General features: G+C 51.8%; 1 protein-coding gene across 1 annotated transcript; it reads right to left on the minus strand.

Annotated features, from left to right (window-relative positions):
• Positions 1 to 295: 295 nt before the first annotated feature.
• LOC130124782 (formin-like) lies at positions 296 to 26,805 on the minus strand. The gene is made up of 17 exons (XM_056294132.1): positions 24,895 to 26,805; positions 24,575 to 24,683; positions 20,769 to 20,830; positions 19,101 to 19,858; positions 16,919 to 17,060; positions 15,827 to 15,914; positions 14,340 to 14,401; positions 14,146 to 14,234; positions 13,287 to 13,416; positions 12,659 to 12,805; positions 10,690 to 10,749; positions 10,048 to 10,168; positions 4,595 to 4,687; positions 1,805 to 1,856; positions 1,392 to 1,541; positions 998 to 1,079; positions 296 to 475 (listed from the first exon to the last, which is right to left on the minus strand). Exons 1-17 carry the CDS (start codon positions 26,803 to 26,805, stop codon positions 434 to 436), a joined length of 4,098 nt encoding a protein of 1,365 aa, XP_056150107.1. The 3' UTR covers positions 296 to 433.

Genomic DNA, 26,805 nt, shown 5'->3' on the forward strand with positions numbered 1-26,805 from the left:
AAAAAGCATTTATCAACCCCCCTTACTTCGTGGTCTTTTAGATGAGTCGGTTGAATTTTTTTTTTTTTTTTTAGCCAAGTAGCCTAATGGGGGGGGGAGGGAGGGAGGGAGGGAGGGGGGGGCATCGTCTGGGATTCAAATCTTTCCTGAAAGGCGAGTCTACGCAGGGTTAAACGTATCGCCGAAGTACCCCACAGCTTCGTAACGTTAAGATTAAATTCTTTTTAATAACACAAAAAACATGTCGATCGATGGCGCCGCCCCCCGTTCAGAGCTCCAGGAGACTGGACGGAAATCGTGTTTTGTGTCCAGTGAAGAACGGCTGGCGGAGCATCGTGGTCTGCTTCGCCGCAATACCAAACAGGGGTCCCAGACAAATGCAGAGACGGCTTCTCTTCTGTTCTTCATTTCTTACGCGGCCCCCGGGGGTTTCCTAATTGCCGGATATAACCTCTTTCTGGCGCAGCCTCTCTTTCTGTTGGGGGACAAAACGGACGGTTAGGAATGGACTCGTCGTCCGTGGAAGCAGGAATACGGCCTTTGTTTGGAGCGAGACATCAGATGTTGTGGGACGCTGTGGGGCCGCTGTTGCTTTCTCTCACTAGTCGCAGGGGGTGTCAAGCTCCGGGCCTCGAGGGCCGCGGCGTCTGCAGGTATTTGTTGCCACCGTGCACTACACCGCCTGATTAAACTAGTTCCTTTCCCCTCCTTGATCCAGGGGGTGAGCTAATTAGTTAAATCAGGCGGTGTAGTGCACGGTTGCAACAAATACCTGCAGACGCTGCGGCCCTCGAGGCCCGGAGCTTGACACCCCCTGCGACTAGTGACTCAAGCTGAGGTCTCGGCACTATAAATGCCCCGTCGTGTTCTTACCTCTCCTGCAGCTTCCGCTCATGCACGGTGTCCTACGGTGAAACATCTGATGTGTTGCGATGGCAACCAGAGCTGCACTAAGGCGAATCTCAATTACTGGCACCGAGTCCCTTAAGTCTCTTACCAGACTGTTCGGGTTGACCTTTCGAGTCTCCACTTTTTTCTCCGCCGTGATCCTCTTCACCGAGAGCTGGGCCTCTTTCAACCTGCAAATCAATTCCACAGACGACCCTCGAGTCAAAATGAGGCTCGTTTCATTAGCGTGCAACAACCTTGGCATTCGTCGCCTCTTTCCAAGTAAAAACGCCTTTTACATCCAAACAACCAAGCATTTGGTGATATGATTTGCGGCCTCCAACAAACAAGAAAGAACCGTGGTCAGGTCCACTTCAGCCAAATCAAACCGAAGCAGAAGGAGGACCCATTTGGTAATGACACACCACTTGTTTCCAGATATTCATTAATAAACTGAATGTGACACACACACACACACACACACACTTGTAGCTGTCAGGTACCTCTCCTTAGAGATGGTTTTGTTCTCCCTCTTCCATCTGGCCTTGAAGTCGGTGCAGAACTCGAACCAGAGCATGAAGAAGTGACCAGCGGACACCTCCTTCTCCCCCGCCTTGGGCCTCAGACCGAAGAACGACACCAGGTCCTGAAAACTGCTCAGCAGCGAGGGTCGGCAGAGAGGAGAAGGAGGAGGAGGACAAAGAAGCGAGCATGAAAACGGGACGCTATTTCTGCCTCCTCAGCCCAGGGACGGAGGCCGGCTGAGGCACAGCGCCGCACGGCGACCTCATCGGACCATCCGAGCAGTGCGCCTCCGGCTGCACCGTGACTCGTCCGTTTAAGCTAGGCTAGAGGCGAGTAAGGGCACATAACAAGGCACAGCACACAAAGGACAAAGGGGGTTTCGCTCTCAAACCTTTTTTGCGCGGTCGTCGACCGATGTGAAGTTTCGATGTGCTCCCTGCGGGCTGAAAAGACACAAAACGAGGAGGTGATTAAAAAGGCCGCCTTCCCCGAAGAAGTCAGATTACATATGGAATAGTCATAATCCTCTTTTGCCGACACAGAGTCGTGTGACATGAAGCTCCGTAGGAACAGACCGGGAAGCTCTTGTACGAGGACGGCCCCGTCAGATGGAGCCAGGCGACCGCTTGGCCTCCTCTTAACGGCAATTTCACGGTCAATTGCTTGACAATGGGGGCATTCTCGCTGCGACTCTCGAGGAGCTTTTGCCGCGATCACAGCACAAGAGGCCCACTGATACCTGCCCTTTCGGTCCAACGCTGCGGGGGTGCCGCCTCCGTCACAGCGTCAATGTGCATCATAACAACTCTCCGACGTACGACGTGAACGCGCTTGCTCGATTTCTCAAGTGTTCCAGTGCAAATCTTCTCAGCTCGAGACCCGTTTGACACCGGGGCTTGGGAAACGCCTCAGCGGCAAGCGAAAACTGCACAGAAGTCACACAGAACGATTCCGACGGCGTATTATTCAGTGCTCTCTTTGTGAGAAGCGAGGGGTTCGCAACATAACCGCGGGATTAAACGACATTTCGGGATGAACATTTTTCTCTTGACAGAGCCGAGGGTGTCTCGGTGCCCGTCTTGTCTAAGCGGGAGCGTCTCCGTCGTCGCCAAATCCCCCGATCCTTATCTGCGCGTCTAGCCTCGGCCCTGCACCGTCCCCCGGCTGTCTGCCTCAGACGATACCAGCCCTGCTGCCCCACACGGCAGACTGGCACACTGACGCCCCCCCCCCCCCCACCCCCACCCACGCCAACAGGATGCAGATCACCTTTATCTGAACACGCCACACAACGGACGAATTACGGAGGGAGTATGTAAATAACCCTGGGAATAAATGGGCCATGTCAAAGGGACGAGTGCGCTACACAGCCCTACTTACTGCATGTGTACACACTGGTGGCGCGGCAATTCACGCAACCACACAGTGGCATTGTGTAGCAATCCCGTGTAAACGAAGAGTAAACGGCTAACTCGGTGCAGGGACAAAGAGGGCCGACTCAGCTGAATCGGGCGAGGATGGGTAGATTTTACCCATACGCTGCATATCAGCACGAGCACAGGCTTGGCTAGTACAAGAAAACGCACCACTCTGTGCAACTCTGTGTGACTTGGTAAGTATCGGCTTTACTGGACTTTCCTGCCACTTCGTAAAGGCGTCAGTTACAACATGCAGCGTGTCGCGATGCGTTTTTGCAACACATACATTAAAAAGTGTGACACAAGCTTGAGCCTCTCTTAAACCATATTGTATAGGGTTAGGGTTAAAGTGGAACGGGGGGTGCGCTCCCATTATCGGGGCACCACACTGCTCAGCCTCCCTGGGAAAGTCTACTCTAGGGTGCTGGAAAGGAGGCTCCGACCGACTGTCGAATCCCGGATCCAGGAGGGAAAACGCGGATTCCGTCCTGGCCGTGGAACAACGGACCAACCCTTTGCCCTTGCGGAAGTGCTGAGGGGGGCAGGGGGGTTTGACCAGCCAGTCTACATGTGTTTTGTGGACTTGGAGAAGGCTTATGACTGTGAACCCCGGGGCACTCTGTGGGGGGGTACTGTTGGGGGTATGGGGTACCGGGCAGTTGCTACAAGCCATCTGGCCCTTGTATGACCAAAGTGAGAGCTGTGTCCGCATTCTCAGCATAAAGTCAAACACGTTTTCGCTGGGTGTCGGACTCGGCCAAGGTTGTCCCTTGTCTCCGATTCTGTTTGTGATACTCATGGACAGGATCTCAAGGCGCAGCCAAGGTGAGGAGTGTGTCCGTTTTGGGAACCTCAGAACTTCATCTCTGCTCTTTGCAGGTGATGTGGTTTTGTTGGCTTCATCAGAGCATGACCTCGTGACCTCCAGCACGCACGGGGGCGGTTTGCAGCTGAGTGTGAAATGGCCACTGGGATGAGAGTCAGCGCCTCCAAGTCTGAGGCCATGATTCTCTACCGGAAAATGGTGGATTGCTCCCTCTGGGTTGTGATGAGTTGCTGCCCCAAGTGAAGGAGTTCAAGTGTCTCGGGGTCTTGTTCACGAGTGAGGGTAGGATGGAGCGGGAGATTGACAGGCGGATTGGTGCAGCATCAGCAGTAATGCGGACGTTGTACCGGACCGTTGTGGTGAAGAGGGAGCTGAGCCGGAAGGCAAAGCTCTCAATTTACCAGTCAGTCTTCGTTCCAACCCTCACCTATGGTCATGAGCTTTGGGTAGTGACCGAATGGATGAGATCGTGGATACAAGCGGCTGAAGTGAGTTTCCTCCGTAGGGTGTCTGGGCTCAGCCTCAGAGATAGGGTGAGGAGCTCAGACATCCAGAAGGAGGCGCCTCCTGGGCGCCTTCCTTTGGAGGTTTTCTGGGCACGTCCAACTGGGGGGAGACCCCGGAGTAGACCCAGAACTCACTGGAGGGACTACATGTCCAATCTAGCCTGGAAATGTGTTGGGATCCCCCAGGAGGAGCTGGAGGGCGTTGCTGGGGAGAGGGACGTCTGGAGTGCCCTACTTAGCTTGCTGCCACCGCGACCCGACCCCGGAGAAGCGGCTGAAGATGAGATGATATGTGTGTGTGTGTGTGTATATATATATATAAACACACACACACACACACACACACACACACACAGATGTGTTGTAAGTTACTGGGTGTCAGCACTTTAATTGTTTTTCCGCCTGGCATCTCTACGTCCGTCACTACTCACCACTGAGGATGAACGCTTCCATCTTGTCTTTAAACGGCTGGAGATGCTCCGCGGGCGACTTCCTGCACACACTCTGCACACCCGTCTCACACACTGGGGAACCAGAGACAACACAAGGCTTCAGAAAACAGAGAACAACGCAGAAACGTGTTTTTGTTTTTTTTCTTATTTTTTTAGATTACATTTTTATATGATGGAAATGGGTGAGGACAGTATAGCTTACAAAACATTGCCACTGGGGGCATTAAGTTCTCAAAAAACCCCATTGTCCATCACACACATGTACACATTCACCAATTAACAAATCCCACACACATATATACTGGACCAAGACGGGGGGGGGGAGTGAGAGAGAGCGAGAGAGAGACAGACAGACAGACAGACAGACAGACAGACAGACAGACAGACAGACAGACAGACAGAAACAGCAAGACGGGGGGAGCGAGAGAGAGACAGACAGACAGACAGACAGAGAGAGTGAGAGAGAGCTAGAGCAAGAGAGAGACAGAGAGACAGAGACAAAGAGAGAGAAAGTGACAGAGGGGGGAGGAGAGAGACAGAGAGCGCGAGAGAGAGAGCAAGAGGGGGAAGAGAGACAGAGACAGACAGATAGAGAGAGCCAGACGAGGAGGGCAGAGAGAGAGGGAGGAGAGAGAGACAGACAGAGAGAGCAAGAGAGTGAGAGAGACAGAGAGAGAGAGAGTGTCGGGGGGAGAGACAGAGAGTGAGAGAGAGCTAGAGCAAGAGGGAGACAGAGAAAGAGAGTGAGACAGAGACAGAGACAGAGAGAGAGAAAGTGACAGAGAAGGGGGGAGGAGAGAGACAGAGAGAGAGCGAGTGTGAGAGAGAGCGCAAGAGAGGGGGAAGAGAGAGAGACAGACAGACAGGGAGAGAGAGAGAGAGAGACAGACAGACAGACAGACAGACAGGGAGAGACGGAGACAGACAGACAGAGAGAGAGAAAGTGACAGAGAAGGGGGAGGAGAGAGACAGAGAGAGAGAGTGTCGGGGGGAGAGACAGAGAGTGAGAGAGAGCTAGAGCAAGAGGGAGACAGAGAAAGAGAGTGAGACAGAGACAGAGACAGAGCCAGAGAGAGAGAAAGTGACAGAGAAGGGAGGAGGAGAGAGACACAGAGAGAGCGAGTGTGAGAGAGAGAGCAAGAGAGGGGGAAGAGAGAGAGACAGACAGACAGGGAGAGAGAGACAGACAGACAGACAGACAGGGAGAGACGGAGACAGACAGACAGAGAGAGAGAAAGTGACAGAGAAGGGGGAGGAGAGAGACAGAGAGAGAGCGAGTGTGAGAGAGAGAGCAAGATAGGGGGAAGAGAGAGAGACAGACAGACAGGGAGGGAGAAAGAGAGACAGACAGACAGACAGACAGGGAGAGACGGAGACAGACAGACAGGGAGAGACGGAGAGATAGACGGAGACAGGAAGAGAGGCAGACGGAGGTGGAGAGAGACAGAGTCGGAAGGCAGCAGGAGGAGTGGCGGGAGTGTACTGGGATGAGCTCCACCTGTGCCGGAGCAGGAGGTTATCACGGTGGTTTCCTCTTTTCGATATCACTTCTTTAGATTCACCTAGAGATGGCGACTGGAGACCCTGTTCTCTCTCTCTCTCCCTCGCCCCCCCCCCCCCGGTCTGCTCTTTCTGCTCGGTCCCTCCGTCCAATCAGTGCATCACAGGAGCCAGTCTCCTAAGCCAGTCATAATAGTGACTGTGGAGGGAGCCAAACCCCGCAGCCCTACCCCTACGCTCCATCAACATCTCCCAGATAAGATTACAAAAGAATACTGTTTTCCTTCAGAATTTGTGTAAACTTTGGGGGGCGGGCACCCCTTGCTCGCATTGTGTGGTGAGCCTTTCTTTCTCTTCTTTGTAGACACAAGAGTTTGCTTATTTCGGAGTGAAGAGGGTCACAGGCGCTCGCGTAAACATGCTCTTGCGAGGGAGAGGCGAGAGCTTTGAGGCCGAAACCGAAATCCAACCTGTCGCCCTGCAGCGGAGGCTTCGGCGTAGCGGCATTTTTGTAAGGCTCGCTCCTTGCAGGCGTCGAACAGCTTGGATGTTCTTCGATGTGTTGCGCTGTAAATCTCTCCCGCGCGGCCAATGAGCGCCGTGACAGGGCTGCCACCCTGAGATCCGCCGGCTGATATCGGGATCTGTTTGGAAAACTGGGAAGACCGCTCTGACCGCTGGGAAAATGGCAAAATCAAACAGGCATCCAGCACCGCTCTCTGTGTGCCGAAGAGGCTTTGTTGCATAATCAGTCCCAACATCTTTGGTTCCCACTGGTGTACTGTATTCTGCAAGGTCGTCACCCATTGAACCATGGGAGTTTTTAGACACACGGTGAAGGATCGTGAGCACACCTGGCACAACAGAAAACCAGCAGGACCCAGGGTCCTACGGACCAGCGTTGGAAGCCACTACCTTAAAATAACCTAGACCTATCTGAATGAGGGACACTTTTACTAGAACGACCATGGGCAGTCAAAATGACCGCCCACGGTCGTTCCAGTAGTTTTTAAGTCCCGGCTGTGTTTGGGACGGCTCCAATGGTTATTTTCAGATCTTTTTTTTTGTTGTATATTTCATGTTTTATAGGCCTCGTTACGTTTGTTATGCCCCTTTCCCGCTACATGGTACCGGCTCGACTCGGCCCGACTTGCAGAGTGTCGTTTTCCATTACCGTAACAGCAGTGGCGCCCCCAGAAATCTTTCATAGGGGGTGGCCAAATGGGGCCACTGAAAATCTTGGGGTGGCACACCAAAACCAAAAGCCATGACTGAATTTCAGGAATTCTATCAGTGTACTGTATAGGCTAGTTGAAAACTGTCAGTATGAGAGTTAAGGAATCGCACTGAAATACTTTGGTTTCTTAGTTTTTTGACAGTTAATGTTACTAAATATCTGATGTGCATAGACTAATACTAGTACAGTTAACATTTTGAGTTCCACAGCAATTCTGTTTCAATGTGTTATGTATCTGTATATATTGTAACGTGTTAAACAATTCATTGTCATATTGTAAATGTCCAGAAATGAAAAATGAAAATATCAGATCACAAGCATATTCTGCATATGCGACTCGTGGCTGGGGGGGGCCAGCGGGGGGGCTAGGGATAGTATCAGGGTGGCCACCCCTGGCCACCCCTTGGGGGCGCCACTGCGTAACAGCACCCCCTCAGTACCGGTACCCCCTTAGTAACAGTACCCCCTCAGTACCGGTACCCCCTTAGTAACAGTACCCCCTCAGTACCAGTGCCCCCTCAGTGTAGCTGGCCTGCATTGATTTTGGTACCCGCTCAGGTTTTTTTTTTTTAATCTCGACAGAGGTGGTACCGGAAAAGTGGTAACCGTTACCAGAATGCCGGTACTCTCCAGTAATGGGAAACAAAAAAGTCGAGTTGGGCCGAGCCGGTACCGTGTGGCAGAAAGGGGGCATTAGATTACAGTATGGGTTTTCCGTTTTGTTTCTCGGGTAATATTTTCACTTCTTCAATGTTCGGCCATGTCTCTCTGACGTTTAAATTGTTTAAAATAGCATGATACTTGTTAAAATGTTCATTCTGGGGGCGTCCGGGCAGCGTAGCGGTCTATTCTGTTGCCCACCAACACGGGGATCACTGGTTCGAATCCCCGTGTTACCTCCGGCTTGGCCGGGCGTCCCTACAGACACAATTGGCTGTGGCTGTGGCTGTGGCTGAGCTGGATGTGGGTATGTGTCCTGGTCACTGCACTAGCGCCTCCTTTGGTCAGTTGGGGCGATTGGCCGGATACAATTGGGGAGGGAAAAAAATGTTAATTTTGGTGTCAGTCGTTTCCTCACAGACACACTAACGTGTGCAACGCCTTAACATCTCAGTTGGGGGGATTTAGCTTGACAGAATGTAGAGTTGAAAAACCGGCGGCCATTTTGACCGCCCGTGGTCGTTTCAGGGAGGAGTGAAATCCCGGTCGTCTAGCAAACACTGCTGAAACCGATTCTGGACACAGACCCAAGCGTGTACTCGAGTCACTGAAGAGAAATGAGGAGCGCCCCTCCCCCCCCCAACCCCAACCCCAACCCCAACCCCAACGCCTCGGTGAACTTGAGGAGGAGGCGCTGCAAGCGAAGCTGCGGCAGAAACCCGGAGAGAGTGAAGGATGACAAAGGCAGCGCCTCCGGACCGGCATGAGGGTGGTTCAAACAGGCAGAACAAAGGAAACGTGCGACGGGCCGTTCAGATTTGCACGGTGGTTTGGGCAAGACCGGCCGATAAGACAAAGCCGCGCTGAAAGGTAAAGAAAAGACGCCTGTGGGGGCCACGCCGGGGCCCGGGCCGGTACAGCCGAGCAGGCCGGGGTATCTGCCCATCTCCGACATGGGCCCAAGCAGAGATAGGAGAGGTCTGTGTGGCGATAAGAGGAGCAGCGGCAGAGATTACGTAAGAGCGGGGCAGCGATGGTCTCCCTGCGCCGGCGACAGGAGCACAAAGGCACAATGAGGAGAGATCTGATGGGCAGGATTAGAGGTCGGATCTGAAAGGCGCCAGGCCAGTATCAGCACAGAGACTCCTACTAGTCTCTGTGTGCACACACGCATACGAACGCTGGGGGCCGGCGGTGGGAAAGCGGGGTGCCGAGCGGGGGGGGGGGGGGGGGGGCCGAGGGAAAACGATGCCAGACTGAGCCGGGACTGCTTCTGTGGGAACTCTCGAGAGCAACACAAAATCACAGTGATAGAGTTTCATGGGCCGGCTGAGGTTTTCAAACAAAAACACACAACAAAATGACCACAAGGCGGGCCGACTCCGGTCACCCAGTCACATGGGCGCTACAGCACGCTGTCTGACTCGCTCAAAGGGGGGGGGGGGTGTCGGATCGTCTCGTGTCCTCCACGAAGTCAGGGGCAGGGCGTGTGTGTGCAAACAACTGACGCTAGACTGGTGAAGGGGGCCATTGTTCAAGGCTTTATCGTCAAACGAAGACGATAGATGACCCCACGCGAAGCCTAGAAAGGAGTCTAGGCCGCTGCCTACCAACACGGGCATCGTCGGTTCGAATCCCCGTCCGGCGTCCCCTACGGACACAATCGGCCGTGTCTGCGGGTGGGAGGCTGGATGCGGGTTGTGTGTCCTGGTCGCCGCACTAGCGCCTCCTCTGGTCGGTTGGGGGGGGGGCGCCTGCTCGGGGAGGAGGGGGAATAGCGTGATCCTCCCCCGCGCTACGTCCCCCCTGGCGAAACTCCTCGCTGTCAGGTGAAAAGAAGCGGCTGGTGACTCCACATGTACGGGAGGAGGCGTGCGGTAGTCTGCAGCACCTCCCCGGACCGGCAGAGGGGGTGGAGCAGAGACCGGGACGGCACGGAAGGGTTGGGGTAATCGGCCGGATACAATTGGGGGAAAATTGGGGTGGGGGTGGGGGGGTCCAAAAAAAAATGAGATGTGACCGTAAATGCCTGTACCTGTCAGATCTCGTCCGAGCCGTCGCAGGTCTCTGCCGACGTCCTCAAACTTGACTTGCGCTGCCAGGAAGACGTCTTGCGGTTCGGGGAGAGGAAACACACTCTTGTCCGTGCCGCCATTCTGGTGGGAGCCAAGGAAAAACAGCGGCAAAATATCAACCCTTTAAAGAGGGGATTCTCTCATTTCATCCGGCCTGGGACCCAAACGAGTCCTCGCCCTGGAGCCCTTTTACCGTGGGAGTGCTTTTACCACGTAGGGGCCATTAAAGACCGGCTGAAGACATGCAGCTTTAAACCAGCAGGTGGCCTATTTAACAGCCTCTCAATCACACTTATCTCATTTCATCTCCTCCCACCTAATGTGGGGATATCTGTCTCAGTATGTGCAGGAATGTGGATAAAACTGAAGTGTCTCGTTGGACAGCAACCAGCTTCAGCTCCGAACGGCCTTCAGCCAGAATCCGCCCTCGGAGGCCCTTGTGTCGCCGTAGACCCGCTATTCATTTCGCTGGGGCGTCACAGAGAAAATCCCCTTTAATTTAATGGATTCTGAAGTACCACAACGTGGAAAGATAAGGCAGCGAGGGGAGCACAAGCAACACCAAGGTCTTTATGTGAGGAGGCACGCATGATCGTCATTACCTCATCCAAGTTGCGCAAGTAGTATGAAACCACATAGTCCACCAGACTGATACGACTGTCCTGGGGGGGAGAGAGGGGAGAGTGAATACAAAACTGTCCTTGTAAAAAAATGAAATAAAAAAACTGGCAATTGTCCACCTAGAGTTATTCGGTGTGAGGACGTTACCACGGTACACAGCAAAATGGTACATTACTTGCCTTAATTCCAGCTTTTTTTGTGGCAAAATACGGGAACAAAAAGCACAACCAATCTTGCTTTCCCTATCAGTGCTCTAGTCATGCTGTCAGCAGCCTGCACACACACAGACTGTGTGAAGTTTCAACCTCTTTCAGTTCAGCGGGGCAGGTCAGTTGACTTGCAGATGCTCTTTTTCACCGGCGGCCTCCTTCGGTCACCGAGCGTCACATGGTCACGCCGACACCGGCTGACAAGGGGACTCATGACCAGGGACTCGTGCGGAGCGACGAGGGAAGCCGGTACCTTTCTTAAGAGGAATGTGACGGGACTTGTTGAGGGGAGGGAACTGAGCGCTTCTCAGTTTTCCTGAGCTGCTCTAGGGATTCAAACCAAAAAGCTTGCATTTCGTACATGCCGAGCCTTCTCGTTTATGACGTCACATGACCTGGGCATGAAGTCAGACTCGCGTCACAGGACCTGGACACGAGTCAGACCCGAGTCACATGACCTGGACATGAGTCAGACTCGAGTCACATGACCTGGACATGAGTCAGACCCGAGTCACATGACCTGGACATGACGGCAGACCCGAGTCACATGACCCTGACATGAAGTCAGACCCAAGTCACATGACCTGGACATGAGTCAGACCTAAGTCACATGCCCTGGACATTCAGATCCAAGTCACATGACCTGGGCATGAGTCAGACCCAAGTCACATGACCTGGACATGACGGCAGACTCAAGTCACATGACCTGGACATTCGTCAGACCCGAGTCACGTGACCTGGACATGAGTCAGACTCGAGTCACATGACCTGGACATACATGAGTCAGACTCGGGTCACATGACCTGGACATTCATCAGACCCACATCACATGACCTGGACATGAGTCAGACTCGAGTCACATGACCTGGACATGAGTCAGATCCAAGTCATATGACCTGGACATGACGGCAGACCCAAGTCACATGACCCTGACATGAAGTCAGACCCAAGTCACATGACCTGGACATGAGTCAGACCTAAGTCACATGCCCTGGACATTCAGATCCAAGTCACATGACCTGGGCATCCATCAGACTCAAGTCACATGACCTGGACATTCGTCAGACCCGAGTCACGTGACCTGGACATGAGTCAGACTCGAGTCACGTGACCTGGACATAAATGAGTCAGACTCAGGTCACATGACCTGGACATTCATCAGACCCACGTCACATGACCTGGACATGAGTCAGACTCGAGTCACATGACCTGGACATGAGTCAGATCCAAGTCACATGACCTGGACATGAGTCAGACCCACGTCACATGACATGGACATGAAGTCAGACTCAAGTCACACATTTGATGCCTTGACTTTGAGTTTAACACCACTGACTCATGACTTGGCTTTGACTTGAGCCTTTTGACCTGAAAGACTTGATACCTTCTCCAAGCCAAAAGCTAAAATGCTTCTAAAAAGTGTTCTGCCGATCAACTCTTAATTTCCATCTTTACAGATTCACTTTGAATCAATCCGTAATAAATATAATTTTTAATAAGCATTCACAATTAGTATTAATTTAGCAAATCAACTTTAACTCGACTGTTAAAATTTTGAAATGGCATTCACTTCAATGACGAGGGTTATAATGGCTTGTTTAGGACTTGAAACTCCAAGTTTAGGACTTTGGACTTGATTTGGGACTCGAGTGCCAAGACTTGAGACCTACTTGTGACTTGGAAAACAATGAACTTCTGATGGCTTCCATAATATTACATCTGAAGGTGACAAAGCTCGTACCCTGCTCTTCACGTCCTTCAGTTTAGGCAGGATGTCGAGGCCGAAGCCGTCAGCCTGGCCCCTGATCCTGTTGCCTCCGTTCATGTGGTTGCCGAGGGCCAGGACCAGCCCCATCACCTCCCGCACGCTGGCCTGCTCCAGCAGAGCCTTGACAGGAAATAGTACTTTAAGTCAACCTGTTTACAAGGCTCGGTACGGATTTCTGGTCTTTCCTGTGAAAAATCGTAGACGCTACTTCGAGCTGTTGTACTATTTACAGTGATATGAGGAATAATTAGTAAATACCGTCAAATAAAACACCCAGATACTGACAACAAAAAGTATCAGCACTGGAAAGACATGAGCACAGCGAGGTTAGATACACAGTTTTATATGCGACTCAAAACGTTTTGTCTGACATGACACCGAACTTACAATATCCTAATCTCGCCCCTGCTAAAGTCTGCAGGCAGTAGGCACATTTCTATCGCAACGCTTCTTGTCGCCATAGAGACTCGTTACACTAAATCTGTGAAAACAATGGACAGGCATCAAGAGCATCTTCCTGCTGCCGCTCCTCGTTGCAGTGCCTGAGGAGACCAACGTGGGGCACACAGCGGGTACAACATGGGGCTCAGGGAGATCTCACCTTGCAAACCGAGGAGATGACGTGGACTTTGCGTTTCAGGGAGGCGATTCCATCGGCGAAGGCTGACTGAAAGATGATGCAGTGAGCTCGGCCTGCGAAGTCTGGGATCTGAGAGAGCTCGTACAGGAACCTGGAACACCAGAGCACATGTGCAAGTGCACCGAATGTTAGAGCCACCCGCGTTATATTGGATGGATGATATGCTTCTTCTGGGCAATCTTAACGTCTCAGTTGTTTACAGGTATGCAATACTTCTTTCTTGTACCTGCCTGCAGTGACCATCTTCTTTTATTTCCCCACCCCTTTTCCTCCCCAATTGTACTTGGCCAATTACCCCACTCTTCCCGAGCCGTCCCGGTCGCTGCTCCGCCCCCTCTGCCGATCCGTGGAGGGCTGCAGACTACCACGTGTCTCCTCCATGTGGAGTCACCAGCCGCTTCTTTTCACCTGACAGTGAGGAGTTTGGCCAGGGGGACGTAGCGCACAAGAGGATCACGCTATTCCCCCCCGGTTCCCCCTCCCCCTGAACAGGCGCTCCGACCGACCAGAGGAGGCGCTACTGCAGCGACCAGGACACATATCCACATCCGGCTTCCCACCTGCAGACACGGCCAATTGTGTCTGTAGGGACGCCTGACCAAGCCGGAGGTAACACAGGGATTCGAACTAGCGATCCCCGTGTTGGTAGGCAACGGAATAGACCGCCACGCCACCCTGACGCCCTGGATTGACCATCTTAATATTGTGCACATCCACAACACGCACACTAGCCTTTGGTAGAGTTTTGACAGTACAGATTCATGTCAGTGAACACATCCGTCTCCTGCGTTAGTAGGTCAGATGTCTGGTAAATACTGACTGTTCGGGTTTGTCCAGCAGTTTGACTTGGTCCTCGTCCGATGTCTCGTAGCATTTCCGTATCCTCTCCAGCTCGTCCGGCTGAGCTCTCTGAGACAGCGGCAGTGAGCAGAAGAATCTGTTAGCAACGCCAGTTTATACATCGCGGCGGTAAATCTGCTGAGCACGCCGCGGAGGTCAAACTAGGAGACGTACGTTTTCATAAAGAGCTCCAATGGTCTCCAGGTCCATCAACGCATCGTCCACAGTCAGAACAGCTAAGGGGAGAGAGGACAACGCACAGGTCAGACCCTCTGGTCCAAGATCATGTAGGATTTGGCTCTTGGCAACCAGCAAACAAGCAACAAAGCAAGTCGAGCCAAAAAAGGCCCCATCTGATGTGAACTGCAGAATCTTTTGTCAAACAGGAACGCGAGTCCTTTCCGTGACCGCAGATAATCCTTTGTTTGATTTATTGGACGAAACAGATAAGGGAAACCGAAGAGCTTAAAGTGAAAACCGAAGAGCCCCGAAGGGCTCACACGGGCCCGCTGACATCGACAGAACGAGCCAGCAGATTCTGGTCGGGGTCGAACGCGGCCCGCGCGGCGCTCCGGGGAGACTAGAGCTGCAGATTAGCATTGCAGATTGTCCCTCAGAAGCCTCGCGCTGGAGCTCCGGTATGCTTTTAACTCCTCGCTCCTCTGCCCAAATCCACCGGCGGCGCACATTTCCCGGTTAGTTTGAAGTGAAAAATCAGGGTAAAAAGGGTAAATGCTGGGGGGGGGGGGTGGCTTAATGTTAAATAAGAGTGATACACAGAGAAGAGCGGTAGCCTGAATGTTTTGGCTTGGGAAGCCGCTGGTTTGAATTCCAGGATCAGTGGGGAAAACCTGGCGCGAGGAGTGGAATGAGTGACAACTTAATAACTATTATCAATGTGTTTTTCAGCGAGGAGCCCCCAACTGCTCCAGTGGATCTGGTAAACCATATAAGAATGTTATTGCGCCGGGACGTTCCAAGTTATAAATTTAGATTTAAGTGATTTGCAGGGTCGACAAAGCGAGAGCTAATTCTACTTTAATGAAGGAAAGTGCCAGCAGATCACCAGCTGGTTCTTCAGCCACGCTTATTACAGGCCCGGCTCATAATGACATTGTGCGAGTCCCCGATGAGGCATTGCCTTCGCATCGTTTTATGATTATGCTGAATTGAGGATACGTTTTCCAAAATACACTGTACAGCCCGAGATTTTGATACAATGACTGGCAGTCACCATCTTGCCACTCATTTTGATACAATGATTGGCAATATGTTGGTGTCCAGTAGAATGTAGAAATGAATGTGTTGTATGGTTTTTATTCTTTTTATATTGATCTTGGCACTGATAAGAACTGTACTTTCACATTTTGTTGTACTTGTACAATGACAAATACAGTTCTGTTCTATTCTATTCTATTCTATTCTATTCTATTCTATTCTATTCTATTCTATTCTATTCAGTATAACATCGCCAAAAGTGAATTTTGTGCAGGTTTTGGGGCTGGAAAACATTACAAAGGCATTTTATTCCAAGATGCTGTAAAAACTGGAAATGATAAAAAAAAACTTCTTTTTAAAAAAAAATAAATGTCGAGCTCTTCGAGGGCATAATGTGAATACAGCAGAACTCCAGATGACGGCATCACAGCCGTGTGACTGACCTTGCTTTATGTCCCTCATCTCCAGGTGGAGGCTTGACATGAGGATGCCCACGGCCTGGGAGCGCTTACTGTCCAGCACCTTCACGATGACACACACGCACACACACACACACACACACACACACACACACACACACACACACACACACACAGTGTTACCATGACTACTTCACAGCAGCTGGCCTTTAGTGAGGGTCATTAGTGGAAAGTCTATTGATGGTACCAAGAGGATGGTACCAAGGCGATGGTACCAAGAGGAAGGTACCAAGGCGATGATACCAAGGTGATGGTACCAAGGCGATGGTACCAAGAGGATGGTACCAAGCCGATGGTACCAAGGCGATGGTACCAAGAGGATGGTACCAAGATGATGGTACCAAGGTGATGGTAACAAGGCGATGGTACCAAGGCGATGGTACCAAGAGGATGGTACCAAGAGGATGGTACCAAGGCGATGGTACCAAGAGGATGGTACCAAGGTGATGGTACCAAGGTGATGGTACCAACGCGATGGTACCAAGAGGATGGTACCAAGATGATGGTACCAAGGTGATGGTACCAAGGCGATGGTACCAAGAGGATGATACCAAGGTGATGGTACCAAGAGGATGGTACCAAGCAAACGTCATTTTTGTCTGTCCAGTTACACATTTGTAACCTGCCCTTTGTCAGTGAACCAGGACGGGAGTCCTTGGATGGAAGGCTCTACGTATCTCAGCGTGGGACCAGACCATTCAAGTGACCGGGACAGTAAAGTCCAGCTCACGCTGAGGCAGATGCTGGACTAACGTGTCGATGTCCCATTTTAAATCGGGGACCCATTTCCTCGAGGGAAACACAAAGCCAAGTTGTTTGTTTTGTTCGACACGGCCCTCGGGAGCTGGTATCAGCGAGTAGAAAGGCAGCAGCCCCCTCTAGTGGTGAAAATGGAAAGTACACTCAGTGCGCACTGATGACGGTGTCTGCTCTTCAGCAAGTACACGCACACACACACACACACACAGAGGCAAATTTCCACACATATCACCCCTAGGCTGACACGTGCTGGGCAACAACACTCTTATTTCGTGTCTGGGTTCATTGTCCAGTCACCTTCTTGGGTTTGGCCTTCTTCTCGTAGGCCTCCGACAGAGGCCTCCTCTTGGTCTGTGCGGCGGGCTTCTCGAAGAGGTCCTCAAACTCCCGGGCGTCGACGATGTGTGGCTCCTCTAAAGCGGTCCACAGCGTGTCTCCGCTGAGGACGAGAGAGAGGCGGGGTATCAAATGAGGCGATTAAAGGAACATATCGATTTAAATGTCGCCAGTTGGACATGGCTGCATCGAGGCTTTCTTTTCATCGGATGAACCGGAGCAAGGCCGGATAGGAGTCCCTGAAGCGGCTCGGCACGGCTTCGCTGTATTCTACCGTGCCAGCAGTTTTTTTTATTGTTTTAAAAACTGTACAAAATGTTACTATTCCCCTCCGTCCAAAACTCACAAGAGTTGAAATTCTTGTTTGGGTTTATGTTCGACTCGCCGAGGGCCACATACACGCCGTAGACGACAGCGGTTAGCATAAGTGGACGCTTGGCCGCGGAACAAAAACACGAGATGGATGTTTGAGTGCGGCTTTTGGGGCGGATGGAGGCATTTCAAGACGTATCGGCTTTCGTCTGGACAGCTGAGGGAGCTTTTGAAAGCGACACCACATAAATCACCGGCTCTTCTGGAAGGGGGGGGGAGGGGGGCTGATCTCGGGCTTTTTTTGTCTTGTTTGTTCCTTTTTTTTTTTGCACCGACGCGCGACGCGAAACCACTTCGACTGTCAATCGACGCACCAGATTCGCCAAGAAATGTGCTTATTTCTGTTACCGTCCCCGGGCGACTAAACCGGAAATGGACAACAACACGGCCCCGAGACCGACACCGGCCGTGATGTCGAACAGGTGAAGCTGTAAGGCGACAGCACAAATGTCTTTGCCTGAATATAAAGGGATTTTAAATTATCAGCACTTAAGTAGTCGATGCAAAAAAAAAAAAAAAAGGTAAACATGCCGAAGCACCGGAAACCAGCAAAGGAATTCACCGGGAGGAAGTGATGACGTAAAGGACGAGCTGAACTCTACACTACACGCAACACAAAGCACTGCAGATGTGACTGTCATGGAGGCCGTGGTGCACGACAGACGAAGACGTGGGGATGCTGTTGGGGGGGGGTGCTGTTGAAGAGGGGGGGATGGTGCTGAAGGGGGGATGGGGATGCTGTTGAAGGGGGGGTGCTGTTGAAGGGGGGGATGGGGATGCTGTTGAAGGGGGGAGTTGGGATGCTGTTGAAGGGGGGGGGGTGCTGTTGCTCTGCATTCTAATACAAACCGGTAGGTAATAGGGATTTTAGGTGCATAAAATCTTCACTTCTGAAAGTAAAGTTTACCCTAAGTTTTGGTCAGGATGTGTGAAATATTTAATCAGGTTGGTTGGAATTCATGTGCCTGCAATATAATATAATCCATCCATCCATCCATCTGAACCGCTTACCCTTCTCTCAGGGGCGTGGGGATGCTGGAGCCTATCCCAGCAGTCATTGGGCAGCAGGCATATAATAATATAATATCATATATACGTATATATATATATATATATATATATATATATGGGCGGCACAGTGGTTAGCACAGCAAGAGGTCCTGGGTTCGAGCCCTGGGGTATCGTGTCTGCATGGGTTTCCTCCCACAGTCCAAAGACATGTAGGTCAGGTGAATCAGCCGTACTAAATGTCCCTAGGTGTGAATGTGTGTATGTGTGTGTGTGTGTGTGTGTGTGTGTGTGTGTGTGTGTGTATGGGCCCTGTGATGGACTGGCGGCCTGTCCAGCGTGTCTCCCTGCCTGCCGCCCAGTGACTGCTGGGATAGGGTCCAGCATCCCCGCGACCCTGGGAGCCGGGTAAGCGGTTTGGATAATGGATGGATGGATAGATGTATGATATAATAAAATAGAATATAATATGACAATAATTGGTACACGCTGCGATGGACTGATGTCCTATCCAGGATGTTGATCCTGCCTTGTACCCAGTGCATGCTGGGATAGGCTCCAGTATCGCCCGTTGCCCTTAATGGGAAAAGCAGGTATACAAAATGGATGGATGGATGACAATTTGTATTAACAACATATGTTTGAAAAAACAAATACCACCCCAAAATCTTTCCAGTACTCCTTGGTCATACCCTCAACCACAGTGGGTAAATTTGAATGCCAGAAGAGACGGACAGGCCTCCACCCACAGCTGTCAACTTACTTATTGTCCTCTATCTGTATGCGGGTCCAGTAAAGAGGCTTCATGGGGCGGGACGGCTCCACAGCTGGCTTCCTCGGAGCTTTATTCACCAGCAGAGACCGCACTGGAAGAGGAGGAGGTGGTGGCAGGGGAGCTGCGCCTGGCATGGGTGGTGGTGGTGGTGGCGGCGGCGGGGGTGGAGGTGGGGGCGGTGGAGAGCCATCTGACGACCGTGTTTGGTTTAAGAGCGTTGGAAGACATGGCAGCGGGGTTGCCGGAGGAGGCGGAGGTGGAGGAGGAGGAGGAGGAGGGGCAGTTGTGTTGATGGGTGGAATGATCGGGAAGGAGGCTGAGGGTGTAGCCGTCGGCTGCTCTGACGAAGGCGGAGGATGAGGAGGAAGGGATGAGGGGACAGACGATGAGCGGGACAGGTGTCTACCCTCCCGCTGTCCAGATAAGTTGAGGCTGATGGAGGCCATGTCCAGCTTTTTTGGGGGGGAGGCGTTGGGGTGCTGGGGGCTTACGCGGCCCCTCCCTCCCCCGTCCCCGTCCTCGTGGGCCTTGATGAACGTCTCTCGGTCCGTCTGCACGCAGACGGTGCGGAAGGCTTTGTGTAAAAGGTCGTCGCCAGTGGATACAGCGGCGTCTCGGAGGTTATCGCCCCGCCGGGTGCTGCCCAGGGAGAGTTCGGCCTGCAGCTGGGCCAAGCCGAACTGCAGCTGTGAGACGCTCTCCTCATTTTCCACCCTCAGCCTGGACAGCTCCTGACTATAGTCCTCCTAGAATACAAAATATAGACAGAGTCGGTTAACATTCAATAGTCTGAATCTTTTGCAGCTCACCACTGCAACATCCACCGCCATTAAGATGGGAGACAGTGGCTCACAGGTACAGCAGCTGGTCTGGTAACTGGACGGTTGCCGGTTCGATTCTCAGCTCCTTGCAAAAATGTCGAGGAGTCGTCGAGCAAGACACCTAACCCCTAACCGCTCCTGATGAGCTGGTTGTTACCTTGCATGCTTGACACCGCCGTCGGTGTATGAGTGGGTGGGGGTTTTTTTTGGGGCGGGGGAGGATTTCCCCCCTTTTTTTCTCCCCGACTGCATCCGGCCAATTACCCAACTCTTCCGAGCCGTCCCGGTCGCTGCTCCACCCCCTCTGCCGATCCGGGGAGGGCTGCAGACTACCACATGCCTCTTCTCATACATGTGGAGTCACCGGCCGCCTCATTACACCTGACAGTGAGGAGTTTCACCGGGGGGACGTAGCGCATGGGAGGATCACGCTATTCCCCCCGGTTCCCCTCTGAACAGGCGCCCCGACCGACCAGAGGAGGCGCTAGTGCAGCGACCAGGACACATACCCACATCCGGCTTCCCGCCCGCAGACACGGCCAATTGTGCCTGACCAAGGTGGAGGCAACACTGGGATTCGAACCGGCGATCTCCGTGCTGGTAGGCAATGGAATAGACCGCTACGCTACCCGGACACCCCCATTCATTGACTGTAACGTGCTTTGAGTGGCTGTTGTTGCTAGAAAATATAATTCATATATAATTCAAACATTTACTTACCATTAAAATTCTCTGTTTTCTTCTATACATATCTACATGTTCAGACGCGCGTCTTAAGGACGACGGCGTCTGGTGCGACGGCAAAGCGCCACACCTCAGGCCACACCTCACATACCTGTAGCTTCTCCACCTCGTCTTTGAACTCTCTCTTCAGCTGGAGAAGGGCCGCCTGGTGCTCTGGGCGGGCGGTGGGGTCAAGGTTGGAGACAAGGGAGGAGAGAGGAAGAAAGAAGGGGAATGAGGCGTACGAGAGAGGAATGAGGACAGGGTGGCTTTTTGAGCTTTTTCCTTTCATAGCAGATGTGACGAAGGAGCTGATTGTGGACTTCAGGAGGTCTAGAAGCTGCAGCCACTCCCCCGTACACATCAGTGGGGTGGAAGTGGAAGCGTGTCTCCAGCTTTAAATTCTTCTGAGTCCACATCAGCGAGGACCTCTCCTGGACACCAAACACCCAGGCCCTTTTGAAAAAGGCCCAACAACGCCTGCATTTCCTGAGGAGGCTGAGGGGTACCCGTCTAGCCCCCAAAATTCTCCCCAACTTCTACCACTGCACCATAGAGAGCATCCTGACCAGCTGCATCTCAGTGTGGTACGGCAACTGCACCTCAGTATACCAGAAAGCTCTGCAGCAGGTCGTCAAGGCGGCCCGGCATATCACCAGTACCCAGCTCCCAGCCATACAAGACATTTATCACAAACGCTGCCTTCCAAGGGGTCTGAGCATCAGCAGAGATCCCACCCACCCCAACCATGGACTGTTCTCCCCCCTGCCCTCTGGGAGGCGCTACAGGAGCCCCAGAGCCCGCACTACCAGGCTCAAAAACAGCTTCTTTCCCCAAGCTGTTGCCCACCTGAACCTGGCCACCCACTGAATGTCTATGGATATGTTTATACTCCTGCTCTTTTTTTTACTTATCTTTAACTTTTGGTCTTCATCTTATATCGTGTTTGCTGTTTGTCTGCGTTTGTCTCGCACTGTTTGGCGAAGCCGCAGGACTCATTTCGTTTCACGCATGCGCCTGCACATTGTTTTTAATGACAATAAATTGAATTGAATTGATTTGTTATTAGGTGGCGCAGTGGTTAGCGGTGTTGCCTCACAGCAAGAAGGTCCTGGGTTCGAGCCCCGGGGTAGTCCAACCTCGGGGATCGTCCCGGGTCGTCCTCTGTGTGGAGTTTGCATGTTCTCCCCGTGTCTGCGTGGGTTTCCTCCGGGGGCTCCGGTTTCCTCCCACAGTCCAAAGACATGTAGGTCAGGTAACTCAGCCATACTAAACTGCCCCTAGGTATGAATGTGTGTGTGATGCTCGATGGTGTTTTAAGCCCCCAACGTACTCTTCAAGGCAGCGCTGCATGGAAGGCACTCCCCGCCCCCTACAGTTTCAGCCAATCACAGCACTGGCGCTAGATTTAAACTTTTTTTTTAAAATATCCTTTTAAGAGAAAGTTTGACTCGTGTACATTCACAAAAAGACCCTAGACTGCATTTTGGCGACAGTTTTGCTTTAACTTACTTAGCTGCTATGTCTAGATGTCTTACAACTTATCTAGCAACAACTGGGTGCCTAAAGGAGTTTTGGAAAGACACCCACTCAACCATGCCTTTGTGCAGCTCACTTAAAACTAGGTTGTCTCGTAGTTGTTTAAATAAGCAGACTGGGAGACATCGGCTAATGCCTACCTACATAGCAATAGCACTACTCGGTAGCTCTCATAACCACCCCAAAACATGAATTGGCTGCCTGGAACTTAGCTAGCGCTAACTGCTAGCCCATTACTAAGTAAACTCTGTCCTGCACGGATAAGTTTAACAGCATAAACTGAACGCTCACCACTGCCAGCTATTTGAACAGATTGACTGCATTTGAGCTAACCTTGGCTTAAAGTAGTTAGCTAAAATCTACCATTGCGATCTGTTTACAGTTAGCTAGCTAGCTGAGGTGCCCGTTCAGCAAAGAAAATCCCTAGCAGCTAGCGCTTGGAGGGAAAAAGTTGAATTCGAGCACCAGTGCTGTGATTGGATGAAACTGTTGGGGGCGGGGACTGCCTTCCATGCAGTGCTGCCTGGAAGAGTACGTTGGGGGCTTAAAACACCATCGAGCGGGTGTGATGGCCTGGCGGCCTGTCCAGGGTGTCTCCCCGCCTGCCGCCCAATGACTGCTGGGATAGGCTCCAGCATCCCCGCGACCCTGAGAGCAGGATAAGCGGTTCGGATAATGGATGGATGGATGGGTGGATGGATGTATGGATGGATGGATGGATGGGTGGATTATTATTGACACGTCAACTGAAAAAAAAAAGCTTTCTTAATGTGATAATGAGAATAACGGCGAGAAGTTACAAAAGGCATGATGAGAATTTAAAACTTGGACTAGCTTTACTACCTTCAATACACTACATCCTCGTGTTACTGACAGTAGGCGGCTTGGAGGTGTCTGTGGAACACCACCGACACATCCCAGTTAAAACACTACAGTATACTACTGTACCAGAGGATGGCAGTGGATCCTGAAAACTTATTCACATATGTGAGCCACATGGCTGACAAATGAAAGGAAACCTGAATGCTTTACCCCTACAGTGAGGGGGGTCCGGGGGCTCTGTTATGCTGTGGGGCATTTTCCTGGCATGGTCTGGGTCCACTTGTCCCCTTAAAGGGAAGGGTCACTAGTTATTCTGAGTGATCATCTTTTTTTTTTCTTTGGATTCCCTCCCCCTCTTTTCTCCCCAATTGTATCCGGCCAATTACCCCACTCTTACAAGCCGTCCCGGTTGCTTCTCCACCCCCTCTGCCGACCCGGGGAGGGCTGCAGACTACCACATGCCTCCTCCCATACATGTGGAGTCACCAGCCGCTTCTTTTCACCTGACAGTGAGGAGTTTCACCAGGGGGACGTAGCGCGTAGGAGGATCACGCTATTCCCCCAAGTTCCCCCTCCCCACCGAACAGGTGCCCCGGACTGACCAGAGGAGGCGGTAGTGCAGAGACCAGGACACATACCCACATCTGGCTTCCCACCCGCAGACACGGCCAGTTGTGTCTGTAGGGAAGCCCGACCAAGCCGGAGGTAACACGGGGATTCAACCCGGCGATCCCCATGTTGGCAGGCAATAGAATAGACTGCTATGCTACCCAGACGCCAATCAACTATCAATTAAAATAAAATCAATCAATAAATCAATTATCAATAAATCAATTATCCTATGATGAAACATCTCTATCATGACTCGAGGGGTCTCTTCCTGGATGACAATGCCCCCACCCACAGGACACGAGGGGTCACTGGATGGTTTGATGAGGATGAAGAAGATGTAAATCATATGCGATGGCCTTCACCGTCACCAGATCTTGACCCAGCTGAACGCCTATGGGGGGTTTTGCACTGAAGCATTTCTGGCAGCTCGTGGTGGCCTAACACCTTACTAGGACACTTTATGTTGGTTCTTCCTTTACTTTGTCACCCGTCTGTCCTGGCTGTAGCCCGCACCTTGGTAAGACCCCGAGCACAGATTAAAGCGAAAATGGACGATTAAAAGTATGAATTCAGAAGGTCATCCAGGTGTATTTGCTGTCAGCATAGAAAGCTGGGCTGTCAAATCCAGCTCCAGGCAGAAGCTAGTTCCTGGCTGTAGACATACACAGGGTGGAGGTTTATTTACCCGAGCACAGCATTACACCGTTCATCCTCCACGTGACATCACAGACCAAACGACACCGCCCTTACACTGCTCCGTCTCAAACAAACCTCCGTCTGGAGGTAGTTACTGCTAGTCTAAATAGCGAATCAGCTGTATAGGCTCTCACGTTTTTTGAGAAGTGACAAACTCATCTACTTTGTGAGCATTTCAGCATTTTCCTCTCTCCTCTGTGCCTTCATGGACACGACGCTTCTGTGGTCTTTCCCATTCTGTGTCCATACCTGCTTCTGTATATTTCAGTCCCACTCGCTCCTCCTTGAGAGGGGGCCACACAGCCTGCAACCGGCCAGGAGTCCGTTCCTCCCCTTCCCCCGACATGGCAGCATCCGACTATGAGGACACAGAATAAAACACGATTTAAGCCCAGGTCATTCATATGACAACTTTTACAGCTTGAGAGACACAACTGTGTAAACAGAGCTAATGCCATCGTTACTTCTCAAGAGGGCTGTCGAAAGCATACTTGGAAAACTAAAGCCTCTTGAGTTTTGGGATTATCTCAGTAATGTTGTTTTTTTATGTGACATAACAGCAAACGTACTCTCCCCTCAGAGAAGGTTTTCCTCTTATTTGAAGCTTTATCGTCCTTTTCGCCTTTAATCCTCCTCCTCCTCACTGCGTCTAGGTCCACCTTCTCTGCCGGGTCCTTCTTTAAAGGCTTGGGTGTGAAGAAGGCCTTGAAAGCATCAAAGGCCGCCTCTGCACTGGAGACAGTCGGTTTTGTCGGCTCTTCTGGGGATTCTGAAGTCCCAGTTGGCTCCTCCGGCTCATGTTCAGCTTTATCCTTCTCTCTCTCTTGGTATTCCTTACTCTCGTTCTTTTCCGTCACCTGGTCAGCCTCTGCCGCATCCTCCCGAGTGACACCTGCTGACTCTTCCTCCTCCTCCTCCTCCTCTGACTCCCTCCGCCCCTCCTGCCTTTTCTCCTCTCTCTCCTCACCTTTAATTTCACGCTTTAGCAATTTGGACATTTGGTCCAGAAAGCTACCCCGGGACTCAGTCTGAACTCTGGTGTCCCCCTGCTGCTTCTCAGACATGGGGGAGGTCGTTCTCCTCATTCCCTGGGGTGGGGATCTGATCTGGGACACTGTATCATGCTCAGGCCCTGTGACCCCTTTCCTCAAGACCCGCAGACCACTGAGCAAGGCAGGGAGCTGGACGGGTTTATCAGTAGGGGAACATGGGAAGAAAGTGGACCTGGTAGAGATCGATCCTGCCGGAGGACCACTGGCTGGAAAAGTGGGCGACGTGGCGGACTGTGTCAGATTATCCTGGAACTCAGTGATCTGGGAGGGAGGGTCCTCTTCACGGCGAGCGTCCGGACAGAAATCGCTCTTCTCCTCTTCCTCGCCACTGAAGTCCGCTAAACCCTCATCCTCCTGCATGCAATGAGGAGACACTTCATCACGTTTCCATACTGGTGTCTCTGTGTCTGCTGATGTAACTGGCTCCTCAAAAGCAGGTTCTATCCCGGCCGGGGTAATCACCACATTTCTAGTACTGGGAATCCCACTGGGAGCAGATTTCTCAGCCTCTACCCCAGAGAAGAGCTCAGGTTCAAAGGGCATGTGCTCCGTACATACATCTGATGGTGTGACGAAACTGGGAGCACTGGTGGGGAAATTTTCATTGCTGCCGGATTCCTCTCCACGGTTATGAGTGAGCATGCCCTCGCTGCAGCGGTCTATAATTTGTACATCGTCGTCTACTGTCACCTCCACATTGTCCTCAGCATCATCATGCTTTTTGGTGATCGAAAGGGCATCCGCATGTGCGCTGGCAGGTAAAATGTGTTGTCCTTCTGAATCCAAGTCACTGCCACCCACTGGTTCCTCTGCCTCACACGTGTCTTTGCTGCGACTGTCTATGCCGTCGTTACTTTCAGTTGTGACCAAACACTGATGAAGGTCAGATGTGGGCCTGCTCTGTTCGTTCTTGCTCATATCAGGGGTCTGTTCCTCTACCTTGAGCTCTCCTGAGAAGCAACTCAGATTATACGCGGGTATGTTCTGGTCATTGCATTTTTCTCCAACAGCCTTGCTTGACAGGTCAAATTGATTCCGGTTGCTCTCTGTTAGGTGTGTATCATTTCCTGGTTTCCACGCAGTCACGTGGACTCCGTTTGCGCTCACTGAGTCACATGTCGTTTGGTCTCCATCACCAGGCAATATGAGGCGAGCTGAGGATTCTTCGTCACAGTTTGAAACAGCTTCCAAACCTGAATCCCTCTTTACCTTTACACTGAACTCTGTACCTCTCTGTACCACATCCTGATCTTCTTCAGCTGCGTCCCCCCCTGAAAGCACCCTGAAGGATGTAAGGACGGCAAGCCTTTGCTCCGGGTCATCAGAGCCAGAAACGCCAGAGTGGGTGAAGATAGTGGTGAACCTTTCCAGGATGGAGTTACTGGGAGTGGGAGGTTCTGAGAAAGCCGTTCCCAAAACCTCATCCAT

Source organism: Lampris incognitus, chromosome 15 (genome assembly GCF_029633865.1).
Source record: "Lampris incognitus isolate fLamInc1 chromosome 15, fLamInc1.hap2, whole genome shotgun sequence".
In the NCBI taxonomy this organism is placed as follows: domain Eukaryota; kingdom Metazoa; phylum Chordata; class Actinopteri; order Lampriformes; family Lampridae; genus Lampris; species Lampris incognitus.

What these genes read in the sequence shown, in the direction of transcription:
- LOC130124782 (XM_056294132.1), bottom strand. Translation starts at nt 26,805, where the DNA reads ATGGATGAGGTTTTGGGAACGGCTTTCTCAGAACCTCCCACTCCCAGT. An exon ending in GATGAGGGACATAAAGCAAG is followed by an intron (nt 14,402 to 15,826) that starts GTCAGTCACACG and finishes CTCTCCCCTTAG; the next exon opens with CTGTTCTGACTGTGGACGAT. An exon ending in GGAAGCGTTCATCCTCAGTG is followed by an intron (nt 1,857 to 4,594) that starts GTGAGTAGTGAC and finishes GTGTCTTTTCAG; the next exon opens with CCCGCAGGGAGCACATCGAA.